General features: G+C 38.6%; 1 protein-coding gene across 5 annotated transcripts in view; it reads right to left on the bottom strand.

Annotated features, from left to right (window-relative positions):
• Positions 1–399: 399 nt before the first annotated feature.
• The window catches only part of RRAGB (Ras related GTP binding B), a 42,926-nt gene continuing 18,906 nt past the window's right edge, over positions 400–24,419 (bottom strand). For all 5 annotated transcript variants that reach the window (XM_037734364.1, XM_017516880.2, XM_017516881.2 and 2 more), the window contains 5 exons: positions 7,635–7,730; positions 5,326–5,448; positions 3,209–3,300; positions 1,844–1,959; positions 400–934 (listed from right to left, as the gene is read on the bottom strand). In XM_037734364.1, the coding sequence (XP_037590292.1) occupies positions 837–934; positions 1,844–1,959; positions 3,209–3,300; positions 5,326–5,448; positions 7,635–7,730 (525 nt within the window). In that variant the 3' untranslated portion in view covers positions 400–836. The remainder of the gene's footprint in view (positions 935–1,843; positions 1,960–3,208; positions 3,301–5,325; positions 5,449–7,634; positions 7,731–24,419) is intronic.

Here is a 24,419-nt window from a genome sequence, read left to right as displayed (position 1 = left end):
CCTGGACCTCATAAATTCTACTTTCCCTCCCCCTTTTACGCATTCCTTCTCCAGTTGCATACTTTCAATACACTTCAAGCATGGATTACTACCAGAGCTTCCCCACCTGCCATCAGTCAGTTCATATGGTCTAGGTTAACTTTCTTTCAAAATTGTTTGCATATAATTTCCTTGCTCAAAGTCTTACAATGCTTTCCTGTATCCTATCACATTTAGATGTCATATATCTGAATTCTTCTGCCTTGCTTTAAGGCCATAATCTGGCTACATCTTTCCCATCCAACTTTATTCTGTGCCTTTCCAACCAAAAGGTCTACTTCACCTAGGATAACTGTGAAATTCCTTTACTTTCTTAGGACAAAGTTGAAAAAACAAGGAAAAGAAAAATAGACACTGAAATCCCTAACAGCAAAAGTTTATTTACAATTGAAGTTAAGGAATATTTTTAATGCATGCTGAGAAAACAGTAATACTCCAAACTTACAGGTTACTTACTATCTGATAAGGAATACAAGATGATGCTGAGAAAGGCTTTGGCAAATACAACGATTAGAACCAGGTTGCCAGTACATTTAAACACTATTAGAACCTTGTTATCGGAAAACTTACATATCATCTACTTTTATGTTACACTGACTTCATGAACAATTCGTCTTCTAACTCCTCAATGGCTATTTAAGTAAATAGCATTCAAGGTTAAACATTAAGACTAGGGAGTAGAGAAGAAATACAGAAGCAATAAGCATCACAACATTTCGGAGCCTACATATATGAATACAACATTAAGATTAATTATGAAACTTTAAATTTTTGTGTGAAACAATATTCATCAATGTTTAGTGCATGAGAAGACACTGCTTTGGTCCATCCACTCTTTCCAGCTTTTCAAAGTGTTTCCTGGCATTGCGGATGTTGATCAGAGTAGCTGCAGAAGCTGAGGGTAGGGGCGGGGAGACACCCAACAGAATTAAGTATGGGCAGCCAAAGGAATGTCTGACTAGTAAAAGCAAATAAACAAAAGAGAGCCAAATCCCTCAATGTATGTCAGAGAACACACAGAAATAGGAGGTCCCAAGTTATCAAGGTTTAATTTTTCCAAATAAGCAGAAGATTTATTCATATTCTAAACACAAAATTTTCCAAAATAAATTTCCAAAATCTTTTGGTTTGGAGCTAAAAGCATAAAACCTGTAAATTTGTTATATTTTAATATTAACTGTAGGAAAAGCCAACGGATGTGAGATTAAACTTCTAGGACCATCCTGAAAATACTGCAAGAACCTTTATTTCAATGGTTGTGACAGTCATGGCCATTATGGTATGGAAGCATCAAACACCCCTTCATGCTCATAGCAAAAATATGAGAATATAGTACATAGGAATATGCAATGATATATAAAATGGTTTGTCATTTAATAGTTTAGAGTTTAGATTGACTAGTCTTTTAAAAATCTATACCATATGGAGCATAAATCATGGATTTGGGTTCTCTTTTCTTTAAAATTCTTGGATTTAGTGACTTGTTTTTTCAAGTACCCATGAAGAAAAACGTAGTACCCTGGAGGTTAAATTATTTTTAAGCTTTAAAATATAAGTCTATTAAATAAAAACTACCACTAGTACTAAAATAGTCTTTTTTTTATTTTGGTAAAATATACATAACACAAAGTTTATTATTTTAATTATTTTTAAGCATACAGTTCATTGGGATTAAGTGCCTTCACACTGTTGTGTAAGCATCCCCACTAAAACAGCTTTTAAGTATCTAATAAAGTACTACCTCTGGGACAACTGTTTAAAGAATATGTGGCTTTGAACCTAGGTCAGCTAAGTTTAAACTTACGAATGGACGGATCAGACATCACAACCATCACATAAGTGTTGGATGTAAAGATGTCAATGAAAGCAGCGAAGTTAGAATTCCTGACTTCCATACTCTGGAAAGAGGCAGCCAGCTTGCTATAGGAAAAAGAAGAAAAGTGAGTAAAGAACAAAATAATAACACCGTAACAACCTCTTTATCATTTATGTTAAACATTTTTTATAGCATTATACCTCAATTCACCACTTCATTAAGATGGTTACTCACTAACTCCACTTTTTCCAAGGAAACTTTTATACTGAATTTATCGTATTTTGAAAAGTAACCGGGACAAAAGTGGGCTAGGATTTGATTTTTTTTTTAATTTTAATTTATTTTTTTACGAGTCAGAGTCTCACTCTGTCACCAAGACTGGAGTGCAGTCTGGCTCACTGCAGCATCGAAATCCTGGTTCAAGTGATCCTCCTGCCTAAGTCTCCCACGTAGCTGGGACTACAGAGGTGCATGCCACCACATCTGGCTAAAGCACTTGAAACTGACTGTGAAATGAAAATTGGCTTAGACCTAGATCCATGTTTAAAATCATGTTTCAAAAGACGTCTCCAGTGTTGAAATTTCCTTATCATTGAAATTAATACATGTATCTTTTCAGAGTTACATTTAAATTCAAGAAATGATCCTATTTCTTTGAAAACAAACAAGGCAACTATATTTGCTTATCATTGGCTATTTCTTCTTAAAAATGTTAGCGTTACGACATTCCAGAAAGTCTCAAAGTGTACTAAGGCATAAAGACAGTAAGCTTATACTGTTGTTCTGGCATCAAACTTTTATCAGGGTAAGGATTTTGATTATTAAATCTTTGCTAAATTATGATGTTCAGCCATTCTTTTCCTATATTCACAATGCTATGATTCAAATTTTATTTAATGAAAGCTAATACAATATGATTAAACACTTCTAGATTCTCTATTCTGTACCATTTCTGAATCAGTACCTCACTATTTTAATTACTTAAAATAGTAAATACTTAAAGTAGTAATTTTAGATAAATTTTGGTATTCAGTATGGCAAATTTTCCTTCATTCCTTCTTCTTTTTCAAAACTCTCTTCGATATTCTGTTTATTTCTTCCCAGATAGTATCAATCATCTCAAAAGGATATTCTGTTTGGATATTTTTCATATGCTTCTTCTGTACCAGCTGAGTTTGCATTAAAGGACAAGGACCTGCACTTCGGTCAACTGGAGGCCCCTTAGAATTTAGCTTTCTCTTTGATTGAAGGAACTATTCTGAATATAGAAGTAAACTATAGTTATTTGAACTTCTATAAAATGACAACAATTTTTTCAAGAGATAAGGAGATCATACCTACAAGATCTCTTACCTGCAGCTCAGCTTGAACTGCTTAATAATGTTGCTTATTTTCTCAAATCTATGGGCATCACGCTGTTCTTTACACTGATAGTGAGAAATTACCTATAAAAAAAAATATTGTCCTTTGAATCCATGCAAAACAGTCATCCTCTGCTACTCCTCAAAGCAGACATTTGTCAGTCCCTTGGTCACTCTAGTTTTCAAGGTAGACTTGGGAGCTACCTGGCTTGTTTTTTCTTTTCCTCTGTCCTATATCTTACCAACATTCTGTGTGATTTCAACATCCATTTGGATGGCCCATCTAGTACCGTTTGGTTTTAATTTTATTAAATCATTTAAGTATTGCCTATTTTGGTTCACTGCTATTTTTTCTAACTTTAATCACTAAATATTCATTTTATTTCAATATTTCACAATAGTCTTTGATTTTTAAAAAGTATAAATCAAAAAGAAAAACAAATAAAAATTACTAGCTGTTCTCGAAGAGTATATCATGTGTTTAATTTTAATAAGGGCCAAGCTAACCAAATAGCTTTTGGAACTATATCTTAAAAGCTTAACTGGTTGATTCTAATCCCTGAGGACTATTTACAAATGAGCTTATTCAGGATGGACACCCACACCAGCTGAAAATACTTTTTCTAACATTTTCAGATTTTAATAAAACCACACAAGTATTACCTAAAGGCTGAATATACCAGTGCAGAGTAGGAAGCAAAACTGAGTCACTCACCAGACGAAAACTCACAGGCAAATTCCATGACACAATGTGAAAATTTCAAAACATAATTTCTAAACCAATGGAAGAACAAATTCCCCTTGCTTGACTTCACCCCACCTCAGTGAAAATGTTCAGTCACCTTTAAACTTGGTCTCAAGAGAAACAAAAACTACGTGTTACTTTTAGTGAGGAACAGGGAGCTTATATTAGGTTAACCTCTACAACCATGTGTGGCAGATCATGCTAGGAGAATACTGCGGAAGAAGGTTTTGGTCCTGCCACGTATGTCAAGATGGAATAGCTTTCTTGCTCACTGCTACTTACACTAGAAGGAAAAACAGGCTCAGGGTAGCACAGTTCCAAGCAAGTGACCTCTGCCAGTGGGCTGAGACAAAAAGATACTCTAATTAGGACTCCTTGCCCATCTGTACCAGCTAGCAAGAAGGATGGCTCCCAAATACTTCTAGGGTTACAAATAATATTTCCACAAATGGAGAGGGGAAAATTGTACTTTGGATTCTCTGCCCTGTTGTTATAGTAGCAAAAGGAATCAATACTTAATAGTTTACCAACTAAATGCCAAGGCTTGCTAGGTGCTCAATGTTCCTGTAGCCCATTTTAATCTGCACAATAAGCCTATGATACAGATATTTGTAGAAGGAAAACAAGCCCCTAGAGATTAAGAATTGTTTCTAAAATCACCAAGCATTGGCAAGGCTCAGAAAAAAATTATTCACTGGGAACTGCTCTTAGAGTTATATTTACCAAGGCTAATTAGCAATTACTTATGCAGTGTGTTGTGAAATCTTAAATTAGTTTCTATTATTGCTATTTTTAAAATGTATTTACAAATACATTACCAGTTTTTGCATCCCCCTTTCAGGGCTATATACACAGTAAGCTTCAATATAGTTGCCAAGTTCAATTTACAAGAAAAATTAAAATACCAACATGCCTCTTTCCCTCTCTAATTCTTCATGTGAACTCCTATGTCACTGAGATGACCATAACATCTCTTCTATGTTAAAAGTTTTCAATCAGTCTTTTAGAGAAAAGGATAGGATGTGAGTTTTCTCAAAAGGAAAATATCCCACATTTCATAATAAAAGTCCACAGGAAATAGGAATCCATTAACACAAATGAACAGTTATTAGCACAAATAATCTGAGCTCTCTAGTAAGACACACCTGCAAAAATCTAAGGTTCACTAACTTCTAAAGAACTACACACCAAAGAGCTTCTTTCAGGTCACTTGCTGACAATACTATTTTACAAATAAGGCTGTACATGGTGAAGTTGACAAGAGGAAAAAAGATTCTTCCTGAAAGCAGTGACATGCTATTCTCTGTTGCTGAAAACAAAGAAGGTACAGTGTGAAGTTCATCCGCAACAGAGAAAGTTCTTACCAGAAAAGTGGCTCTCTCAAACAGAAGTACTTCATCCGCTTCGATAATTTCAGCAAAATTCCTTAGGTTCATTTCTAGCTGCTGAACATTGGGAATCAGCTGATAAACTATGCTGGACCAAGCCTAACAGAACAGAAACACAGTGTACTATTATTAACAGCTAGCCAGTCCCAGACCTTTGAAATGAGTAAGTACACTATAACATGTGGACAGCAAAATATGATGATAATCCAGTCCCAAACAAAGACTGACATTAAATATGATATAACACAAATGAAATGAGAAAATGAAGCTAGCATCTGATTTTTACTCTTGAGTTGAAATTTTTTTAAGTTCAGACACTTTTGAAAAATGCTGGAGAAACTTCTTTCCACTGATAATTGGAAGCAAACAAATATTTAATGCTATCATGTTGCCTTAGGAACAAAGTTGAAAAATATGATCTACTGTGCTTAGAAACTTCTAATCTAATCATTAAACAAATATTTAAGTCCAACAGTGTAGATTTCTCTAAAGATCAGAACCTAATGATGCTATATTTAACATACACCCAAAAATCAATTTTATGAAAATAGCAGAGCCACATAGACAAATGGGCCCTCCCCTCAATGGAATAATATACCATTACAAGAGAAACTAGTGGCATTATCATTCCCAAAGGTCTGTTGTTATCTGCATAAATTATTGATCAACTGAATTCAAAATGGTTTGTGTGTTTGCCTAAAACTGACTTCATCCAGGAGTATGACTAATGTAAGCAGTTGAAATTAACTACACTCTCCCTCTATTCTTGTAGGCTCTTTGATTTGTATTTTCATAATACTTCCTTCACTCTCACTCCAATTTGTCTGGTAAGGTGTACTTTGTTCTTCTCTCCCCTACGAGAGGGCAGGAACCTGGTCTTAGTCATTTGTGTATCCAACAGCATCAAGCAGGTATGTAATGAGTGCTTGTTGAATAAAACTTAATATAAAAATTTAAGTCAGCTCTATGCAACATGGATGTAAGAGATAGAAGTGCCATGTCTCTGTTCCAATTAATTTTATTACTTAGGCATGAGGGTTCAGGTTCCAAGTTCCCAGGTCGGTGTTAATGTCACTGCTGAATTTACCTTGGAGAAGGCACCAAAGCTAACCACAGCAGAGACATTGTCACTCACAGCAGTGTTGTGATTAGCCAATTGTCTTTGGTCGTGTTATGTATTGCCATCCTTCACACCGCAGTTGGTTCTTATCAGTGCGTCATGTCCATCCTTATTCACGGTTACCTGTTCTATGGGAATAAGGCTTTGAGAGAAATTCGGCCCATATTAATCTAGAACAGTATTTCCTAGACAGGTATCTCAAAATGATCTGTTATTAGAGTGAAGCTGGGTCAACATAATATTGGGGAAAATGAATTAGTTAAAAAAAAAAAAAAGCAATGCTATTTAAAAGTCCAATGGTTTTTCTCCTTGGCATGTCAGGTTTCTGTGCTTTTGGTTGTAGATACTTGTCAGATGCCGTTGACACTGAGTCTTTAGCTACCAGTGACAGAGAAGGGTGCTTTCCTACCCAGAGTCAGACTTGTCAATGGATACCAGAAACAGTCTGAAGAAAAGGGTTAACTATAGGAGGATCCAAAAGGAGCTAGTCCTTCAAATAACTACATCCATAGAAGAAAGGGAGGAATCAGGATAAGGAGCATATGTGCCCAGTAAGGTAATTTCAGCATCATCCATAACAAAACTATTGTTGTAACCTGTATAATTAGTGTAAGCAGTGTGGTATCCATTCCAGCAATGGGAACAGTATTTCTGGTTGAAAGAATGCTCGTCTCCAATTTGGCATGAATGTTGAAGCTATTATATCATATGCTAGGCATAACATGTCTGATTCTAAGACTCCTTCTCCAGTCTCTTCCCTAAATATTTTCATTTTATTGCCATCCAAACTTAGGCAAACTAGTTTATATCGTGTAGTGTACCTGAATACTAGATACAACTCCAATCAGCATTGAGACCACAACAGGTCAAAATGGATGATGGCCAGTAAGTGAAACCTCTGCATATCACAAAGACCAGTATCAAATTAATCATGACCAAACCAGCTAATTCAGTGTGATTTGGTAACTATGTCGACCCAATCTGGTATCAAAACCCAAGTCTCTTAAAGTTTGATATTCTTCAATTTGTTGCAGATTATTTCTCTTTTTAGTACAACAAATCTAGGTGGCTATGAAATAGTTTAAAATATTTTAGTTTTGTTAATATTCTTCTAGTTTTTTTTTTCATGCTCTTAAAATGAGGGAACTCAGGGAGACATACACACCTTATAGAGAGTTTCATCCCAGATAGATGTTCGGAAACAAGAACATTCCAATGGGCGAGACAAACGCCTCAAATCTTCTTCTCGCTCTTTAAAAATCTAAATTAAAAAGCCCAACATACTGATCAACATATAATAGTGCTCATCTTTCAGTCTAAGATGAAGTTATTTTATCCTATTTTAACCAGAGTTTTTATTCCTTTCTAAGAGGAATTTCAAGTATGTCTATTTCACAAACTAAGATGGCAGAAATTGTTTCAGGTCAGATCTGAAGTGCAATAGCTAGAATTCTTCAGTCCTATTCTGCTTATGCTGAATGCTCGCTATGAGCACTATGTTTATAAATAAAGCTTATCATACAGAAGAGTCTTATTAAAATATATCAAACATTCCAAGTCACCAAATCTGGGTCATTTTAAGATAGTTATACCCATATCAAGAATTTATAAATGAAAACATTTTAACCTTTGTATATATATTTCTCTCTCAGACACATATATACATATGGAAAAATATCTATATAAACATATACACAGATATTTTGCCAGGAGTCAGTGGGTTAGTGTTAAATATGTACATATACACTGTGATTATTAATTTTACGTGTCAAGTTAGCAAGGCCATGGTACCCAGACATTTGGTTAAACACCAATCCATATGTTGTTGCAAAGGCATTTTTCAGTTAAGATTAACATTTAAATCAGTAGACTCTGTAGACTCTGAGTAAAGTAGTTTATTCTCTATAATGTGGGTGGGCCTCATCCAATCAGTTGAAGGCCTTAAGAGAAAAAGCCTGACATTTCCCCAAGAAAAAAGAATTCTGCCTCAATGCTTTCTCACTTGAACCACAAAATTAACTGCATTAACTCTTCCATGCGTCTCCAGTCTGTCGGCCTGCCCTGCAAATTTTGGACTTGCTAGTCTTTACAATTAGTTGAGAAAATTCCTTAAAATCAGTCTCAATCTTTCTCAATCTCTCTCTCCCCCCACCACCCCTGCCACACACATATGTATGTACATGCGTATTCACATATTCTATTAATTCTGTTATTCTGGAGAATCCTAACACAGACCTTAGTAATGACAGTGATTCTAGAGAAGAATCTTAAGGATGGTTTCTAAATTGGTTCTGGGGTTAGTTCTCTAATCTGATTAGATTTAAAGGCCCTAATGACTCTTTCCAGTAGAAAAAAGAGTACTGATAATCCATAATGTGACGTGGCAGCAGAGCACAAAATACCACCACTGGATATTCCTAATAAAATACTTTTGAGAGGCAAGGTTTCAGGTGACCACATATATAATTTTGAATGAGATTGGCTGGCTGATGCTAATTGTGCTGAACAAAGTAGAGAAAGGATGAGCTAAGAGATTTGAATTATTAGTATAAGTACTAGATGAATGACCATAAAGTTTCTATGACTGCCCTGAAAAAAAACTCTTACCCATATAGTTGCAGAGCTGAGACTGATGAAAACCAAATTCAGAATCTCATTCTTTAAGTGGATGAATTACAATGTAAACTAAATTCACAACCTCACAGGTTGCTTGCTAATAAAGTGAGGGCACTGACCAGGAAGAAATAGGATTCTAAAATTTGGAATGGAGGTTATTTGGGAAGATCCTGATGAAGCTGGCAAAATTGAACTCTTAAATTCTGAGTCTTCTTTGCCAGTAGAAGAAGGCACTCCATCCGTATCTGAGATTAACTTTATTTGGCCTGAGACACCCCTGAGGTATCTGCCATGCAAGGCACTCCTGATTCACCCCCACAACTCCTCTTTGCTTCTAGACCTATAATTAATTCAAGTCTCAGCAGACTCCTAAAGGTGAGGTGTGAAGTGTGACCCATAAGGAATTATGCTCTACTCCATAGTACTACATAATTTCTCCAATTTACACAGACAAAAGCCAAGGAAATATGTATAGGAATAGATATTAAATGTATGGGATAATGGTGAAAAAATATAAAGTTGGATTAGGCTGAATTTACTGATACGAGCTCATTAAGCAGCAGTTCCACACTTCCACACTTAATGTTACAGCCCATGGGGTAAGAACGAGCTTTAACAGTTTGTTTGAACAGTTGGATGAAACATGGACTAAAAGGTGGCCTAAACGACATGAAGTTGAAATGCCAGAACTGCCTTGGTATACTCTAGAAGAAGAGATCCATAGGAGAAGAGGCTTTAGGGACACTGGAATGTTCAAGTATTAAAAGGTTTATTTAAGGCCTACTCACCAAACCTGGGAGGTTCTGGAAGACACACCTTTCTCTCATCATGACTGTGAAAAATAAATTTGTGAGGGCAGCCCTAGCCTAGATCTGTCTCATGTAGGTCCAGTGCGTCCTTGCAACCTTCTTGTGGGTTATTTTCCCTGTTCCATAGTACATAATTGAAACAGACATACTCAGCAACTGTCAGAATCCCTCACTGGTTCCTTGACCTGCGAAGTGAAGGTTATTGTGGTGGAAGAGCCAGGCAGAACCCATTAGAATGACTTCTTTCCTCAATTATGTGACTATTCTTCTCTATAGGCTAGAACTTATAGAGGGAACTGCTGGCACTGAATTGGGAAACCTAAATGCGACGGAAGTAGTTGGATCCTAGAATGGCAGGAACCAAGTGGGGGCACTTAATCACCAAAGACAAGGTGGGCATAGTACTATAACTGAAGCAGTGTCAAAGCATTAATCAGAATAGTCTGACTTGTAGAGACCTATGGTGTTGGACAGTTATCATGATGTTCTTAGAAGTGAAAAGGATGGGAAGTCTACTAAATTTTTGCTTGATCTGTATATGTGGAAGAATTCTAGGTTAAGCAATAACAAATTTAATTTGAATTATTAAATTGGAGAGTCACGGCTTCTCAATCAATACCCAGATTTGTACCAGTTTACAAACCCAGACCCCTTGAATGAAGGGGAGCCTGGGTCCCCTTGAGGAAGGACACTGCCAAGTATTTATATGGTTAATCTTCCTCCCAGCCTCCTTCAAATGGAGCCATGTAGCCTTTTACCAGGAGAAAAGGAAATAATCTACTACTGGGCGTTGGCTCTGAATTGACCCTAATTCCAGGGATACCTAAAATGTAACTGTGGTCCACCAGTCAAAGTAGGGCCTTATAAAGACTAAGTAATCAATGGAGTTCTAGCTCAGATCTGTCTTATGTAGATACAGTGCGTCCTTGCCACCTTCTTGTGGGTTATTTTCCCTGTTCCATAGTACATAATTGAAACAGACATACTCGAACAACTGTCAGAATCCCTCATTGGTTCCTTGACCTGTGGAGTGAAGGTTATTGTGGTGGAAGAGCCAGGCAGAACCCATTAGAATGACTTCTACCTGGGAAAATGGTAATCAAAAGCAATACTGCATATTCCTGGAGGGATTGCAGAGGTTAGGGCCACCATCAAAGACTTGAAAAATGCAGAGTTGGTGATTCCCACCATATCCTCCTTCAACTCTCCTATTCAGCCTGTGTAGAAGACAGATGACTCCTGGACAGTGGATTATCACAAACTTAACTAATGATGACTGCCATTATAGCTGCTGTGCTAAATGTGGTTTCATTGCTTGGACAAATTAACACATCCCCTGGTACCCGTATGCAGCTAGTTTTCTAACAAATGCTCTTTTCTCCACACCTGTCTTTATTAAGGCCCACCATAAGTACACTCTAAGTTGTTTGCTTTCAGGGGGCAAGTCCAGCAATACCACTGTCCTGCTGCAGAGGTATATCAGCTGTCTAGTCCTATGTCATAATTTGTTTCACAAGAACCTTGACCATCTTTCTCTTTTACAAGATATTAGGCTAGTCCATTACACTGATGACATTATGCTGATTGGACCTAATGAGTGAGAAGCAGCAACTACATTCGACTTACTGGTAACATAGCTGCATGTCAGAGGATGGGAAATCTGACAGAAATTCAGGGGCCTTCTACCTCAGTGGAATTTCTAGGAGTGCAGTGATATGGAGACATATCCCTTGTAAGGTGAAGGACAACTTGTTGCATCCTACAACCCAGAAAGAGGCACAACATGTAGTAAGCCTGTTTGGATTTTGGAGGCAACACAGTCTTCATTTGGCTGTGTTACTCTGGCCCATTTACCAAGTGACCCAAAAACCTGACAGTTTTGAGTGGGTCCCAGAACAGAAAGTGGCTCTACACAACAGATTCAGGCTGCTATTCAAGCTGCTTTACCACTTGGGTCATATGATCCAGCACATCCAATGGTGCTTGAAGTGTCAATGGCAGATAGCAATGCCATTTGGAGTCACTGGCAAGCACCCACAGGTGAATTGGAGCACATCCCTTCAGGACATTGAAGCAAAGCCCAGCTGTTGTTCACAGATAACTATACTCCTTTTGGGAAATAGTTCTTGGTTTGTTATTATGTCTTAGTATAGACTGAATACTTAATCAGGGGCCACTAAGTTACCATGAGACCTGAGCTACTACTCATCACGAACTGGGTGTTATTTGATCTACCAAGCCATAAAATTGTGCATACACAGTAGGACTCCATCACCAAATTAAAGTGGTATATATGAGATCAGGCTAAAGTAGGACTTGGATGAATACTTAAGGAACATTGCCACAGTCCCCATTCCTGCTATATTACCCTCTCTCTGTTTTTTTTTTTTTTTTTCTCACTGTGTTGCTCAAGCTGGAGTACAGTGGCATAATCTCTGCTCACTGCAACCTCTGCCTCCAAGGTTCAAGTGATTCTTGTGCCTCAGCCTCCTGAGTTGCTGGGACTATAGGCACATGGCGCACGCCACCACACCCGGCTAATTTTTGTATTTTTAGTAGAGGTGGGGTTTTGCCATGTTGGCCAGCCTGGTCTTGAATTTCTGACCTCAAGTGATCCGCCCACCTCAGCCTCCCAAAGGGCTGGGATTATAGGCATGAGCCACCATGCCTGGCCTATACTACCCTCTCTTTTCCAGCCTGCAACTATGGTCTTATGGGGAGTTCCCCACAATCAGCTGACAGAGAAAGAAGGGAACTCAGGACTGGTTTACAGATAGTTCTGCATGACACACAGGCACCATCTGGAAGTGGGCAACTGTATGAGATAGTCCTGAAACAAACTAGTAAAGGGAAATCCTCCCAATGGGCAAAACTTTGACCATCTGGTTGTTCACTTTGCTACAAAGAAGAAATGGCTAGACGTACAATTAGGTACTAATGCACAAGCTATGGCTACTGGTTTGCTGGATTGTTAGGAACTTGGAGGGAAGATGATTGGAAAATTGGTGACAAAAAGGTCTGTGGAAGAGGTACATAAACAGATCTCTCTAAATTGGTGAAAAATATTTGTGTCTCATATGAATGGCATTAAAGAATGACTTCAGCAAAAGAGGATTTTAATAACCAAGTAGATAGGATGACCTGGTCAGCCTTTTTCTCCAGCCATGCAGGGAACTGCTCAATGAGCTCATGAATAAAGTGGCCATGGTGGCAGGGTTGTTATGTATGGACTCAGCACCATGGACTTCCACGCACCAAGGCTGACCTGACTGCAGCTACTACTGAGTGTTCAATCTGTTAGCAATAGAGACCAACACTGAGTCCCTAATATGGCACTATCCCCCAAGGTGATCAGCTAAGTACCTGGTGGCAGGTTGATTACACTGGTCTACTTCCATCATGGAAGAGACATAATTACTGAATTACACATTCTGGATATGGATTTGCCTTCCCTGTATGCATTTCTCCTGCCTAAACTACCATACATGGATTTACAGAATGTCTCATCTACCATCATAGTATTATACATAGCATTGCTTCTGATCAAGGAACTCACTTCACAGCGAATAGTGAGGCAATGGGCTCATCCTCATGAAATTCACTGATCTTACCATGTTCCCCACCATCCTAAAGCAGCTGGCTTGACAGAATGGCCTTTTGTTTTGTTTTAATTAGAAATGCATCTCACTATGTTGCCTAGGCTGGATTATAGCGAGGCTAGGCAGTCCTCTCACCTCACTCTCCCAAGTAGATAGAACTACAAGCATGAGCCATCATACCTGGTCAGAATGGCCTTCTGAAGACTCAGTTACAGTGCCAACTATGCTGCAATACTTGGCAGAGCTAGGGCAAAGTTCTCTAGGAGGCTGTATGTACTCTGAATCAGCGTCCAGTAAATGGTGCTGTTTCTTTCATAGTGAGGATTCATGGGGTGGAAAATGAAGTGCTACCACTCACTCCAGTGATGCACTAGCAAAGTTTTTGTTTCTTGCCACTGTGACCTTATGCTCTGCTGGCCTAGAGGTTTCAGTTCCAAAGGCACAAATCTGTCTACCAGGAGACACGGTGATTCCACTGACCTGGAAGTGATTCCACTGAATTGGAAGTTATGACTGCCAGCCGCCACTTTGGGTCCCTCAAGCCTCTGAATCAACAGGCAAAGAAGGAAGTTACCATGCTGGCTGGAGTGACTGATCCTGACTACCATGGGGAAACTGGATTGCTCCTCCACAATGGAGGTAAGGAAGAAGAGTATTTTTGGAATATAGGAGAGCTCCCAGGATGTTTCTTAGTAATACCATGCTCTGTGATTAAACTCAACGGCAAATGACAATGCCCAGTTCAGGAAAGTCTTCTAATCGTTTTGGGTCACCCCACCAGAGGATACAACAAACTGAGGTACTTGCTGTGGGCAAAGGTAATCTGGAACTGAATAAGGCAGTTATAAATGCCAGCTAAAAATCACGTGACCAGTTGTGCAAATGAGAATTGCAATTGCCACGAGTATTTCATCTTGATTTTGTTACGAATATGTATATATATATATATATATATATATATATATGTAAATGTCTATTTTTTACCTCCTAATCCCTTATCATGAACATATGATATATCATAATATTTAAGTATTAACTTTACATGTAATGTAAAAGAGAAGAGTAAACATTAACCAATAACTTTACATCATCTTCTGGGAAAACGATTAGTGGATTTTTGGTTGTATACAGGATTACTGTATCATGTTAAGTGGAAGTATGACTTTGTTATTGTTTTTATTTGGAGATTAAGTATGGTTTACAAGGGGTGGACTATAATGTTTAGTTCTATGTGTTAACTTAGCTAAACCATAGTATCCAGACATTTGGTCAAACAGCAGTCTAGATTATCACTGTGAAGGTATTTTTCAGTTGAGATTAACACTCAAATCAAAAGACTTTGAGTAAAGAGGATTACTCTCCATAATGTAAGTGGGCCTTATTTAATCAGTTGAAGACCTTAAAATAAACACGTCTTTCTCTCTCTGTATGTGTCTCTTCCTGTCTTTCCTGTCTTCCTATGCATGGGCACACACGCACGCACACATACATGATTACTTCTGTGTCCCTGGGGAACCCTAAGTTACACATATAGAAGAAAATAACTAGGTTGGTGCAAAAGTAATTGTGGTTTTTGTACTGTTGAAATTTGCCATTTGATGTTGTGCAAAAGTAATTGTGGTTTTTGTACTGTTGAAATTTGCCATTTGATGTTGGAATACATTATTAAGTAAATGTGGTTATGTTATACATCATTTTAATCTCCATTTCTCACTTTATGCTTTTTTTTGCTAATGATTTATTACTTGCTGTTTATTTTATACTTATTTTAGACTATGGAAATAATGTTAGACAAAAAGCAAATTCAAGCAATTTTCTTATTTGAGTTCAAAATGGGTCGTAAAGCAGCAGAGACAACTCAGAACATCAACAATGAATTTGGCTCAGAAACTGCTAATGAACGAATGGTGCAGTGGTGGTTCAAGATGTTTTGCAAAGGAGACAAGAGCCTTGAAGATGAGGAGCACAGTGGCTGGCCATCAGAAGCTGACAACGATAAACTGAGAACAATCATCAAAGCTGATCCTCTTACAACTACACGAGAAGTAGTTGCCAAAGAAATCAACGTCAACTGTTCTATGGTTGTTCAGCATTCGAAGCAAATTGAAAAGGTGAAAAAGCTCAATAGGTTTGCTTATGAGCTGAGCAAAAAAAAAAAAAAAATCGTTTTGAAGTGTTGCCTTCTCTTATTCTACGCAACAACAAATGATTTCTCAATCGGATTGGGATGTGCTTGGAATAGCGGATTTTATACGACAACTGGTGACAGTCAGCTCAGTGGTTAGACTGAGAAGAAGTTCCAAAGCACTTCCCAAAGCCAAACTTGCACCAAAAAAAAGTCATGGTCACTGTTTGGTGGTCTGCTGCCAGTCCACTACAGCTTTCCAAATCCACTACAGCTTTCCAAATCCTGGTGGAATCATTACGTATGATAAATATGCTCAGCAAATCAATGAGATGCACCAAAAACTGCAATGCCTGCAGCCCGCAATGGTTACAGAAAGGGCTCAATTCTCCATGACAACACCTGACTGCACATTGCACAATTAACACTTCAAAAGTAGAATGAATTGGGCTATGAAGTTTTGCCTCATCCACCATATTCACCTTACCTCTTGCCAACTGACTACCACTTCTTCAAGTGTCTTGACAACTTTTTGCAGGGAAAACACTTCCACAGCCAGCAGGATGCAGAAAATGCTTTCCAAGAGTCTGCAAATCCCAAAGCATGGCTTTTTGTACTACAGGAATAAACAAACTTGTTTCTTGTTGGCAAAAATATGTTGACTGTAAAGGTTCCTATTTTGATTAATAAAGATGTGTTTGAGTCTAGTTATAATGATTTAAAATTCATGGTCCAAAATTGCAATTATTTTTGCATCAACCTTAGCTGAAATGGATATTTAAGGAAGAACCCTAACTATTTTTACCTTAAAATGTCTAAGTCTACATTTTTAATAAAATTAAGAATACACTTTTCTTAATTAAGCTTAAAGTATCTTGAAGAACATTAATCTATCTTTGGGAATCTTTATATACGCATTTAGCAAATAGTAAGATGATTAATCAACATTACAAGCGATTTATTTTTTCCAAGATGGTAGACTGGAGGCATTGTTAGTGGGCCTCAGCTGCTTGGAAACAGCAGTGTGTAGAGATCCACAGTGTAAATTTTTATCCAAGAAGGAACGCAGGAACTCAAAAGAAAAACTGAAAGAAACTTTGGACACTTTGAAAAAAGTGGTGGGCAGTAACCTACACCATGAGCCAGGCAGACCACTGTGAGTCTCCAGAGCATGAAAGCAGGAGAGAATGTCTGCTTGATACACATTCCCACCAAGAAGCTGAGCAAGCCAGGCCACAGGAGAATGCCTTAACCCTACCCAGCACTGGAGTTGATTTGGTGACAGTGGGGAATATATGAAAAAGAGCAGTATTGAGAAGTACTTTGCATGTACCCTGAAACCCCACTGGGGACAGAAGGAAACCATTCCTGATAGAGGAACCTCATAGCTAACTCAGGCAGTGGTCATAGGTCGGGAGAAGCTCCCAACTGAGATTTGCACTCTAATCTCTCGAGTGGGGATAAATTCCCTTGGCCAGAACTGAGGGGTGAGTGGGAAGTATGCTCTTGCCACAGGAGCAGGAGCCAAGTGCCCCAGCTTCATGAATACACAGAAGTGAGGCCTGAAAGGCATGGTTTCTGTCTCAGGCAGCAGGAAGACTTGTGGCCTGGGGCAGTTTTGCATTCTGAACAGACTGCATGGGACCCAGCTAGCTGTTGCCCACAGAAGACAGTGGGTGTGAGACCCACCTTGTCAAGAGTGTGGGAGTTGGGTAGGTCTCACTGACACCTACTACTCCTTCTCCCAGTGTGGATTCTTTTGTGCAGCAGAGTCAGTTGTGCTTATCCCTGGAACATTACCCTAGTGGCCAGGGAACTGCCCTCCAAGCCCCATTGGGACCACTGCTTGTGCCTACACATGGGGAGCCAGAGTGTAAATCTGTTTGACCCAGCCCCAACCTGGTTTTGCCCCTCCACCTGCCTTGGTAGCATAACACAACAGACAGGGACTTTTGGCCCTGCGCATTGCCTGAGACATAAGTACTACCCCTGGGTATCATAAGCCACACACAAATCCCACGGCCACCATCGCAATTGGCTCTCTTGCAAACGCCACCTCCTGGCTAGAGGCCAACTGGTACAGCCCATTATGACATCTGTTAACACAATAACACACCACTCAAGAAAGAGAAACGTTCTGCATAACCTCAGCTAACATCATTTACCCACACCATCCCAGCTAATCAGGAGACCTTGAGCCTATCCACGTGCTGAGTACATTACTACTATAGCTGGGATTTGAGAAAGCCATCACATTAAGGCCATTTTTAACCAGGGAAATCTTTCAGAATCTATGTCATTCCCCTGCTACCCTTATCCTAGATTGTGCTTACACTTACTGCTGAGAGACGAGAGGGCAGGGCAGCTTGGTCCCTGTTCACCCAACATTGTCCCCCTCTGAAGCTCAAAAGCAGAGCCTAAGCCACTACACATCCAGCAGACCTGTCTACAGCCTGAGGCATCAGAGAGCTTCTTCAGTTGGCTGGTAAGAAGTATCAGTGACCAATTCTCAGAAGGAAGAACCAAATTTACAGTAAGTAATCATAACACAAATGGAATCTTAAGCGGAGAGTGCTGGAGCCTATCAGCGAGTTCGGTCAAAGAATCTGTGACACACCAAAAAAGGAAAAAGAAAGTAACAAGAAGCAGGCCGAGATCAAACCCTGAGAGACTTAGTAATCTGTGGAAAGGGTAGGTGGAAGTGCTCTCGGCCTCTCTGGCCTTTGCAGCAGACTGCTGGTATCCAAGCTCAAAAAGGGCTTCTTTGCACTCACGAACACAAGTACCAGAATGGGCTGTGATTTAGGAACTCCTCAAGGGCACTATCTTGCTCACACAAGGTCCCTTCCCTTTCCCCATGGACCTGAGCTATAGCAGTGGGTGCTATGCTGGATGTGCACCCATTGTGAGACTTTGTTTTGGTCAGGGACCTTTAATCCTTGTGTCTTCACATCACTGGATGCCTTGCAGATATTCCCCCAGCAACAGCCTAGAGTGTTGAAACCCTACAGGGTGACTAGACCAGATGAGCACCAGGATTCACAGTAGTCTGGCCCTCAGGGACTGCCACACCTAAGAGAAAGGGGAGTGTACCACATCAAGAGAGCACCCTGTGGGACAAAAGAAACCAGACTGCAGGCCTTGAGTCCCAGAACTTTCCACTTGTGGGAAATTTCCTTTGGCAGAGTCGCAGGTGCAAGGCCATCCTCAGTGGGAAAAGACTGCAGTTCTACCCCAGCAGTCAGGCAGCTCCAGTGCTCATAAAGGGACCTAGAGAAGGAAACTTCTCTCCCTTGCCCACCACTACAGATAGAGCTGGGGCTCCTCTTCCAGGAACTTAGTATGGGTGTGCCTGTAGACAGTCTTTCTGGAGCACTTCAGGATGACTATATCTCCACAAGAGCAGTGCCCTCTGGGTTCAGGCTTGCACAAGAAGTCACAATCCATCCTACACAAAATGTCAGCATTCCTACAGATAGACAGAGATGCTTGTCTGATCTGAATATCCAGAACACCAAAACAAGGGCATGATGGGGAGGCAGATGGCTTTCCTGTTGGCCTGGGAGAGGAGCTGAGGTAGCTCCCTTCTGTCCCCCTGCAAAGACCTCAGTACATTTCACTGACAGCTCCCCCAGCCAGCTCAGTCAAGGCTGGGCCTTTTGCCCACAAATGGGGTACTGCACATACCAACCTGCTTCAGCTGCAGCTGGTTTTTACCTGTAGGCGCCTGTACTAGCATGAAGGCTGAACTATTCAATGGCAGAGATCTCATGAAACTTACCTAATTCCCCAGTGGGGTGCATTTTATTTTTTTCCCCAGTATATTTTTCACAAAACTAACAAAATGCACACCACTGGGGAATGAGATAAGCTTCATGAGATCTCTGCCATTCTGGCCAATAGGAGACAGTGGGCCTTCTCACACACCCAGCACACTGCTACTACAACCAGTAGCTAAGAAAGCCATGGCACAACAAAAATTCTCTACAACCAAAGAGCTCAAGCACAGTCTTTGCCACTGAAAGCACCCAAAGCCAAAGCTAGGTGACCATACACTATATACATTAAAGTCACATCCTCAAGGGGAGAAAAAAACTTAAAAACCCAGTAAAACAAGAAATAAATTTGAAAATAATAAGAGGAAATGGTCTACTCAAATGAGGAGGAACCAGAAAAATGATTTTGGCAACACGCAGAAAGAGAGTTCTACAACAGCCCCAAAAGATCACATTAACTCTCCAGTGATAGATCCAAACCAAAATGAAATCTTTGAAATGCCAGATAAAGAATTCAAAATGTTAATTATTAGCTTGCTAAATGATATTCAAGAGAAAGTTAGAAACCAATAGAAATAAATCACTGGACCAAGTACAGGGAAGAATTTCAGAGCTTGAAGACAAGGCTTTCAAATTAACCCAATCAGATAAAAATTTTTAAAAAGGAATTAAAAGAAATGAACAAAGTCTCCAGTAAATACGGATTTAGGTATAAAACATGCAAATCTAAGAATCACAGGTATTCCTGAGGGAGAAGAAAAAGTAAATGTTTGGAAAACCCATTTGACGAAATCTTCCTTCCCTGGTTTTGCCAGAAATTTAGACATCCAAATACAAGAAGCTCAAAGAACTCCTAGGAAATTCATTATAAACAACACATCACCAAGGCATATAGTCATCAGGCTATCTAAAGTCAACATGAAGGAAAAAAATTCTAAGAAAAGTGAGACAAAAGCATTGGATAACTTATAAAGGAAAACCTATCAGACTAACAGCAGGCTTCTCAGTAGAAATTTTACAAGCCAGAAGGGACGGAGGTCCTATCTTTAGTCTCCTCAAACAGAATAACTGTCAGCCAAGAATTCTGTATCTATCAAAGCTAAGTTTCATAAATGAAAGAGAAATGAAGTCTTTCCCAGACAAGCAAATGCTGATGGATTTTGTCTCCACTAGACCAGACCTATAAGAAATGCAAAAGGAGTTCTAAATATCAAAATGAAAGGTTATGCACCAATATAAAAATACTTGAAAGCAAAAAATTCACATGACTTATAAAACTGTAACACATTGAAGAAAACCAAGCAACTGGGTAACAATCAGCATGATGACTGCAATAAGACATCACATGTCAATATTAACACTGAATGTAAATGATCTAAATGTGCCACTTAAAAGATACAGAAGGCAGAATGGAAAAAAACACAAACCAAATAGCTGCTGTTTTCAAGAGACCCAGTTAACTTGTAAAGATTCTTATAGACTTAAGGTAAATGGGTAGGGAAAATATTCCATGTTAGTAGAAACCAAGAGTGAGTAGGAATAACTATTCTTATATCAGATAAAACAGACTTTATATAAACACAGTAAAAAAGAAAAAAAAGTCATTATATAATGATAAAGAAATCAATTCAACAAGAACACATAACAACCCTAAATATATACACACCTAACTCCAGAACTCCTGGATTTACAAAACAGAAACTACTAGACCTACGAAACAGAGATAGAAAGCAATACAATTATAGTGGAGGACTAAAACACCCCATGGACAGCACTAGATAGATCATTGCAGCAGAAAGTCAACAAACACTGGATGTAAACTGGACTCTAGACAAGTGGACTTAACAGACATTTACAGAACATTCTACCCCAAAACTGTAAAATACACATTCTTATTGTCAGCACATGGAACTTCTTCAAGATAGACCATATAACAGGCCACAAAACAAGTCTTAATAAATTTTTAAAAATCAAAATCATATCAAGTATCGAATCAACCCAAAGCAGAATAAAACCAGAAATCACTTACAAGAGGAACTCTCAAAACCATAAAAGTATATGAAAATTAAAAAGTCTACTCTTGAATGATCTTTGGGTCAAAAATAAAATCAAGACAGAAATTAAAAATTTTTTGACATGAATAAAAACATTGACACAAGTTATCAAAATCTCTGGGATACAGCAAAAGCAGTGCTAGGATAAAAGTTTATTGCACTAAATGCCTACATCAAAAGGACAAGAAGATTACAAACTTACAAACTAACATCACACCTCAAGGAACTGGAGAAACAAGAACAAGTCAAACCCAAAGCTAGCTGAAGAAAAGAAATAAGAAATAACAAAGGTTAGAGTAGAATTCAAGAAAATTGAAAAGAAAAAATATGCAATGGCCAATGAAACAAAAAGTTAAAAGATAAACTAAATTAATAAACCACTAGCTAGATAAAGCAAGAAAAATTCAAATAAGCTCAATCAGAAATGAAAATGGAAACATCATACTGATAACACAGAAATACCAAGGGTGACTGAGAATACTATGAAGACTCCTATGCACTCAAAGTACAAAATCTAGAGGAAATGGATAAATTATTGGAAACACACAACCCTACAAACTTGAATCTGGAAAAAAAATTGAAATCTGAACAGACCACTAACAATTAGTGAGATGGAATCAGTAATAAAAAAAATCTCCCGACCAAAAAACAAAACCCAGGACCAGATGGATTCACAGCGAAATTCTATGAAACATTCAAAGAACTGATGCCAGTCCAAATGAAACTATTCCAAATGATTGGGAATAAGAGAATCCTCCTCTACTCATTCTACAAAGCCGGTATCATCCTGATGCCAAAGCCATGAAAGGACATAACAAAAAAGAGAAAGCTATAATTCAATATACTCGATGAACATAAATGCAAAAATCTTCAACTAAATATTAGCAAACCTAATCTACTAGCACATCAAAGAGACCATTCACTAAGATCAAGTGGGTTTCATCCCAGGGATGCAAGCATGGTTCAATATATACAAGTAAATAAATGGGATTCGCCATATAAACAGAATTAGAAACAAAACCATACGATCATCTCAATAGATGCAGAAAAAGCATTCGATAAAACCCAGCATCACTTTATGATAAAAAACCTTCAACAAACTAGGCACAGAAGAAACATACCTCAAAATAATAAGAGCCTGTTTTTAGAAAAAGTGAGATGTGGTGCTGAGAAGAATGTACATTCTGTTGATTTGGGATGGAGAGTTCTGTAGATGTCTATTTGGTCTGCTTGGATCAGAGTTGAGTTCAAGTCCTGGACATCCTTATTAATTTTCTCTCTCATTGATCTGTCTAATATTGACAGTGGGGTGTTAAAATCTCCCACTATTATTGTATGGGAGTCTAAATCTCTTTCTAGGTCTCTAAGAACTTGCTTTATGAATCTGAGTGCTCCTGTATTGGGTGCATATATATTTAGGATAGTTAGCTCTTCTTGTTGCATTGATCCCTTTACCATTATGTAATGCCCTTCTTTGTCTCTTTTGATCTTTGTTGGTTTAAAATCTATTTTATCAGAGACCAGTATTGAAACTCTTGCTTTTTTTGGTTCACCTTTTGCTTGGTAAATCTTCCATTCCTTTATTTTGAGCCAATGTGTGTCTTTGCAAGTGAGATGGGTCTCTTGAATACAGCACACTGATGGGTCTTGACTCTATCCAATTTGCCAGTCTGTGTCTTTCAATTGGGGCATTTAGCTAATTTACATTTAAAGTTAATATTTGTTATGTGTGATCCTGCCATTATGATGCTAGCTAGTTATTTTGCCTGTTAGTTGATGTAGTTTTTTCATAGTGTCGATGGTCTTTACAATTTGGTATGTTTTTGCAGTGGCTGGTACTGGTTGTTCCTCTCCATGTTTAGTACTTCCTTCAGGAGCTCTTGTAAGGCAGGCCTGGTGATGACAACATTTGCTTGTCTGTAAAGGATTTTATTTCCCCTTGGCTTATGAAGCTTAGTTTGGCTGGATGTGAAATTCTGGGATGAAAATTCTTTTAAGAATGTTGAATATTGGCCCCCATTCTCTTCTGGCTTGTAGGGTTTCTGCTGAGAGATCTGCTGTGAGTCTGATGGGCTTCCCTTTGTGGGTAAAACTGACCACATGATATGAAGTAAAACACTCCTCAGCAAATGCAAAAGAATGGAAATCATAACAAAGAGTCTCTCAGACAACAGTGCAATCAACTTAGAATTCAGGATTAAGAAACTCACTCAAAACCACACAACTATATGAAAACTGAACAACCTGCTCCTGAATGACTACTGGATGAATAACAAAATGAAGGCAGAAATAAATATATTCTTTGAAACTAATGAGAATGAAGACACAATGTACCAGAATCTCTGGGACACATTTAAAGCAGTGTGTAGAGGGAAATTCATAGCACTTAAATGCCCACAAGAGAAAGCAGGAATGATCTAAAATTGACACCCTAAGGAAGGAAACAGCAAACAAATTCAAAAGCCAGCAGAAGACAATAAGTAAATAAGATCAGAACTGAAGGAGATAGAGACATGAAAAACCCTTCAAAAAATCAATGAATCCAGGAGCTGTTTTTTTAAAAAGATCAACACTCATAGGCGGGTGTTGAACAATGAGAACACACGGACACAGGGAGGGGAGCATCACACACTGGGGTCTGTTGGGGGGAAATAGGGGAGGGGCAGTGGGGGGTGGGCAGTTAGGGAGAGATAGCATGGGGAGAAATGCCAGATATAGGTGATGGGGAGAAAGGCAGCAAATCACACTGCCAAGTGTGTACCTATGCAACAATATTGCATGTTCTTTACATGTACCCCAAAACCTAAAATGCAACAAAAAATACAATAAAAAATAATTTAAAAATCAACAAAATAGACCGCTAGCCAGACTAATAAGAAAAGAGAAGAATCAAATAGATGCAATAAAAAATGATAAAGACGTTATCACCACCAATGCCACAGAAATACAAACTACCATCAGAGAATACTAT

Source organism: Cebus imitator, unplaced genomic scaffold (genome assembly GCF_001604975.1).
Source record: "Cebus imitator isolate Cc_AM_T3 unplaced genomic scaffold, Cebus_imitator-1.0 Scaffold608, whole genome shotgun sequence".
NCBI lineage: Eukaryota > Metazoa > Chordata > Mammalia > Primates > Cebidae > Cebus > Cebus imitator.
The sequence above is the reverse complement of the archived record's forward strand: the minus strand, read 5'-3'. Positions and strand labels throughout refer to the sequence as shown.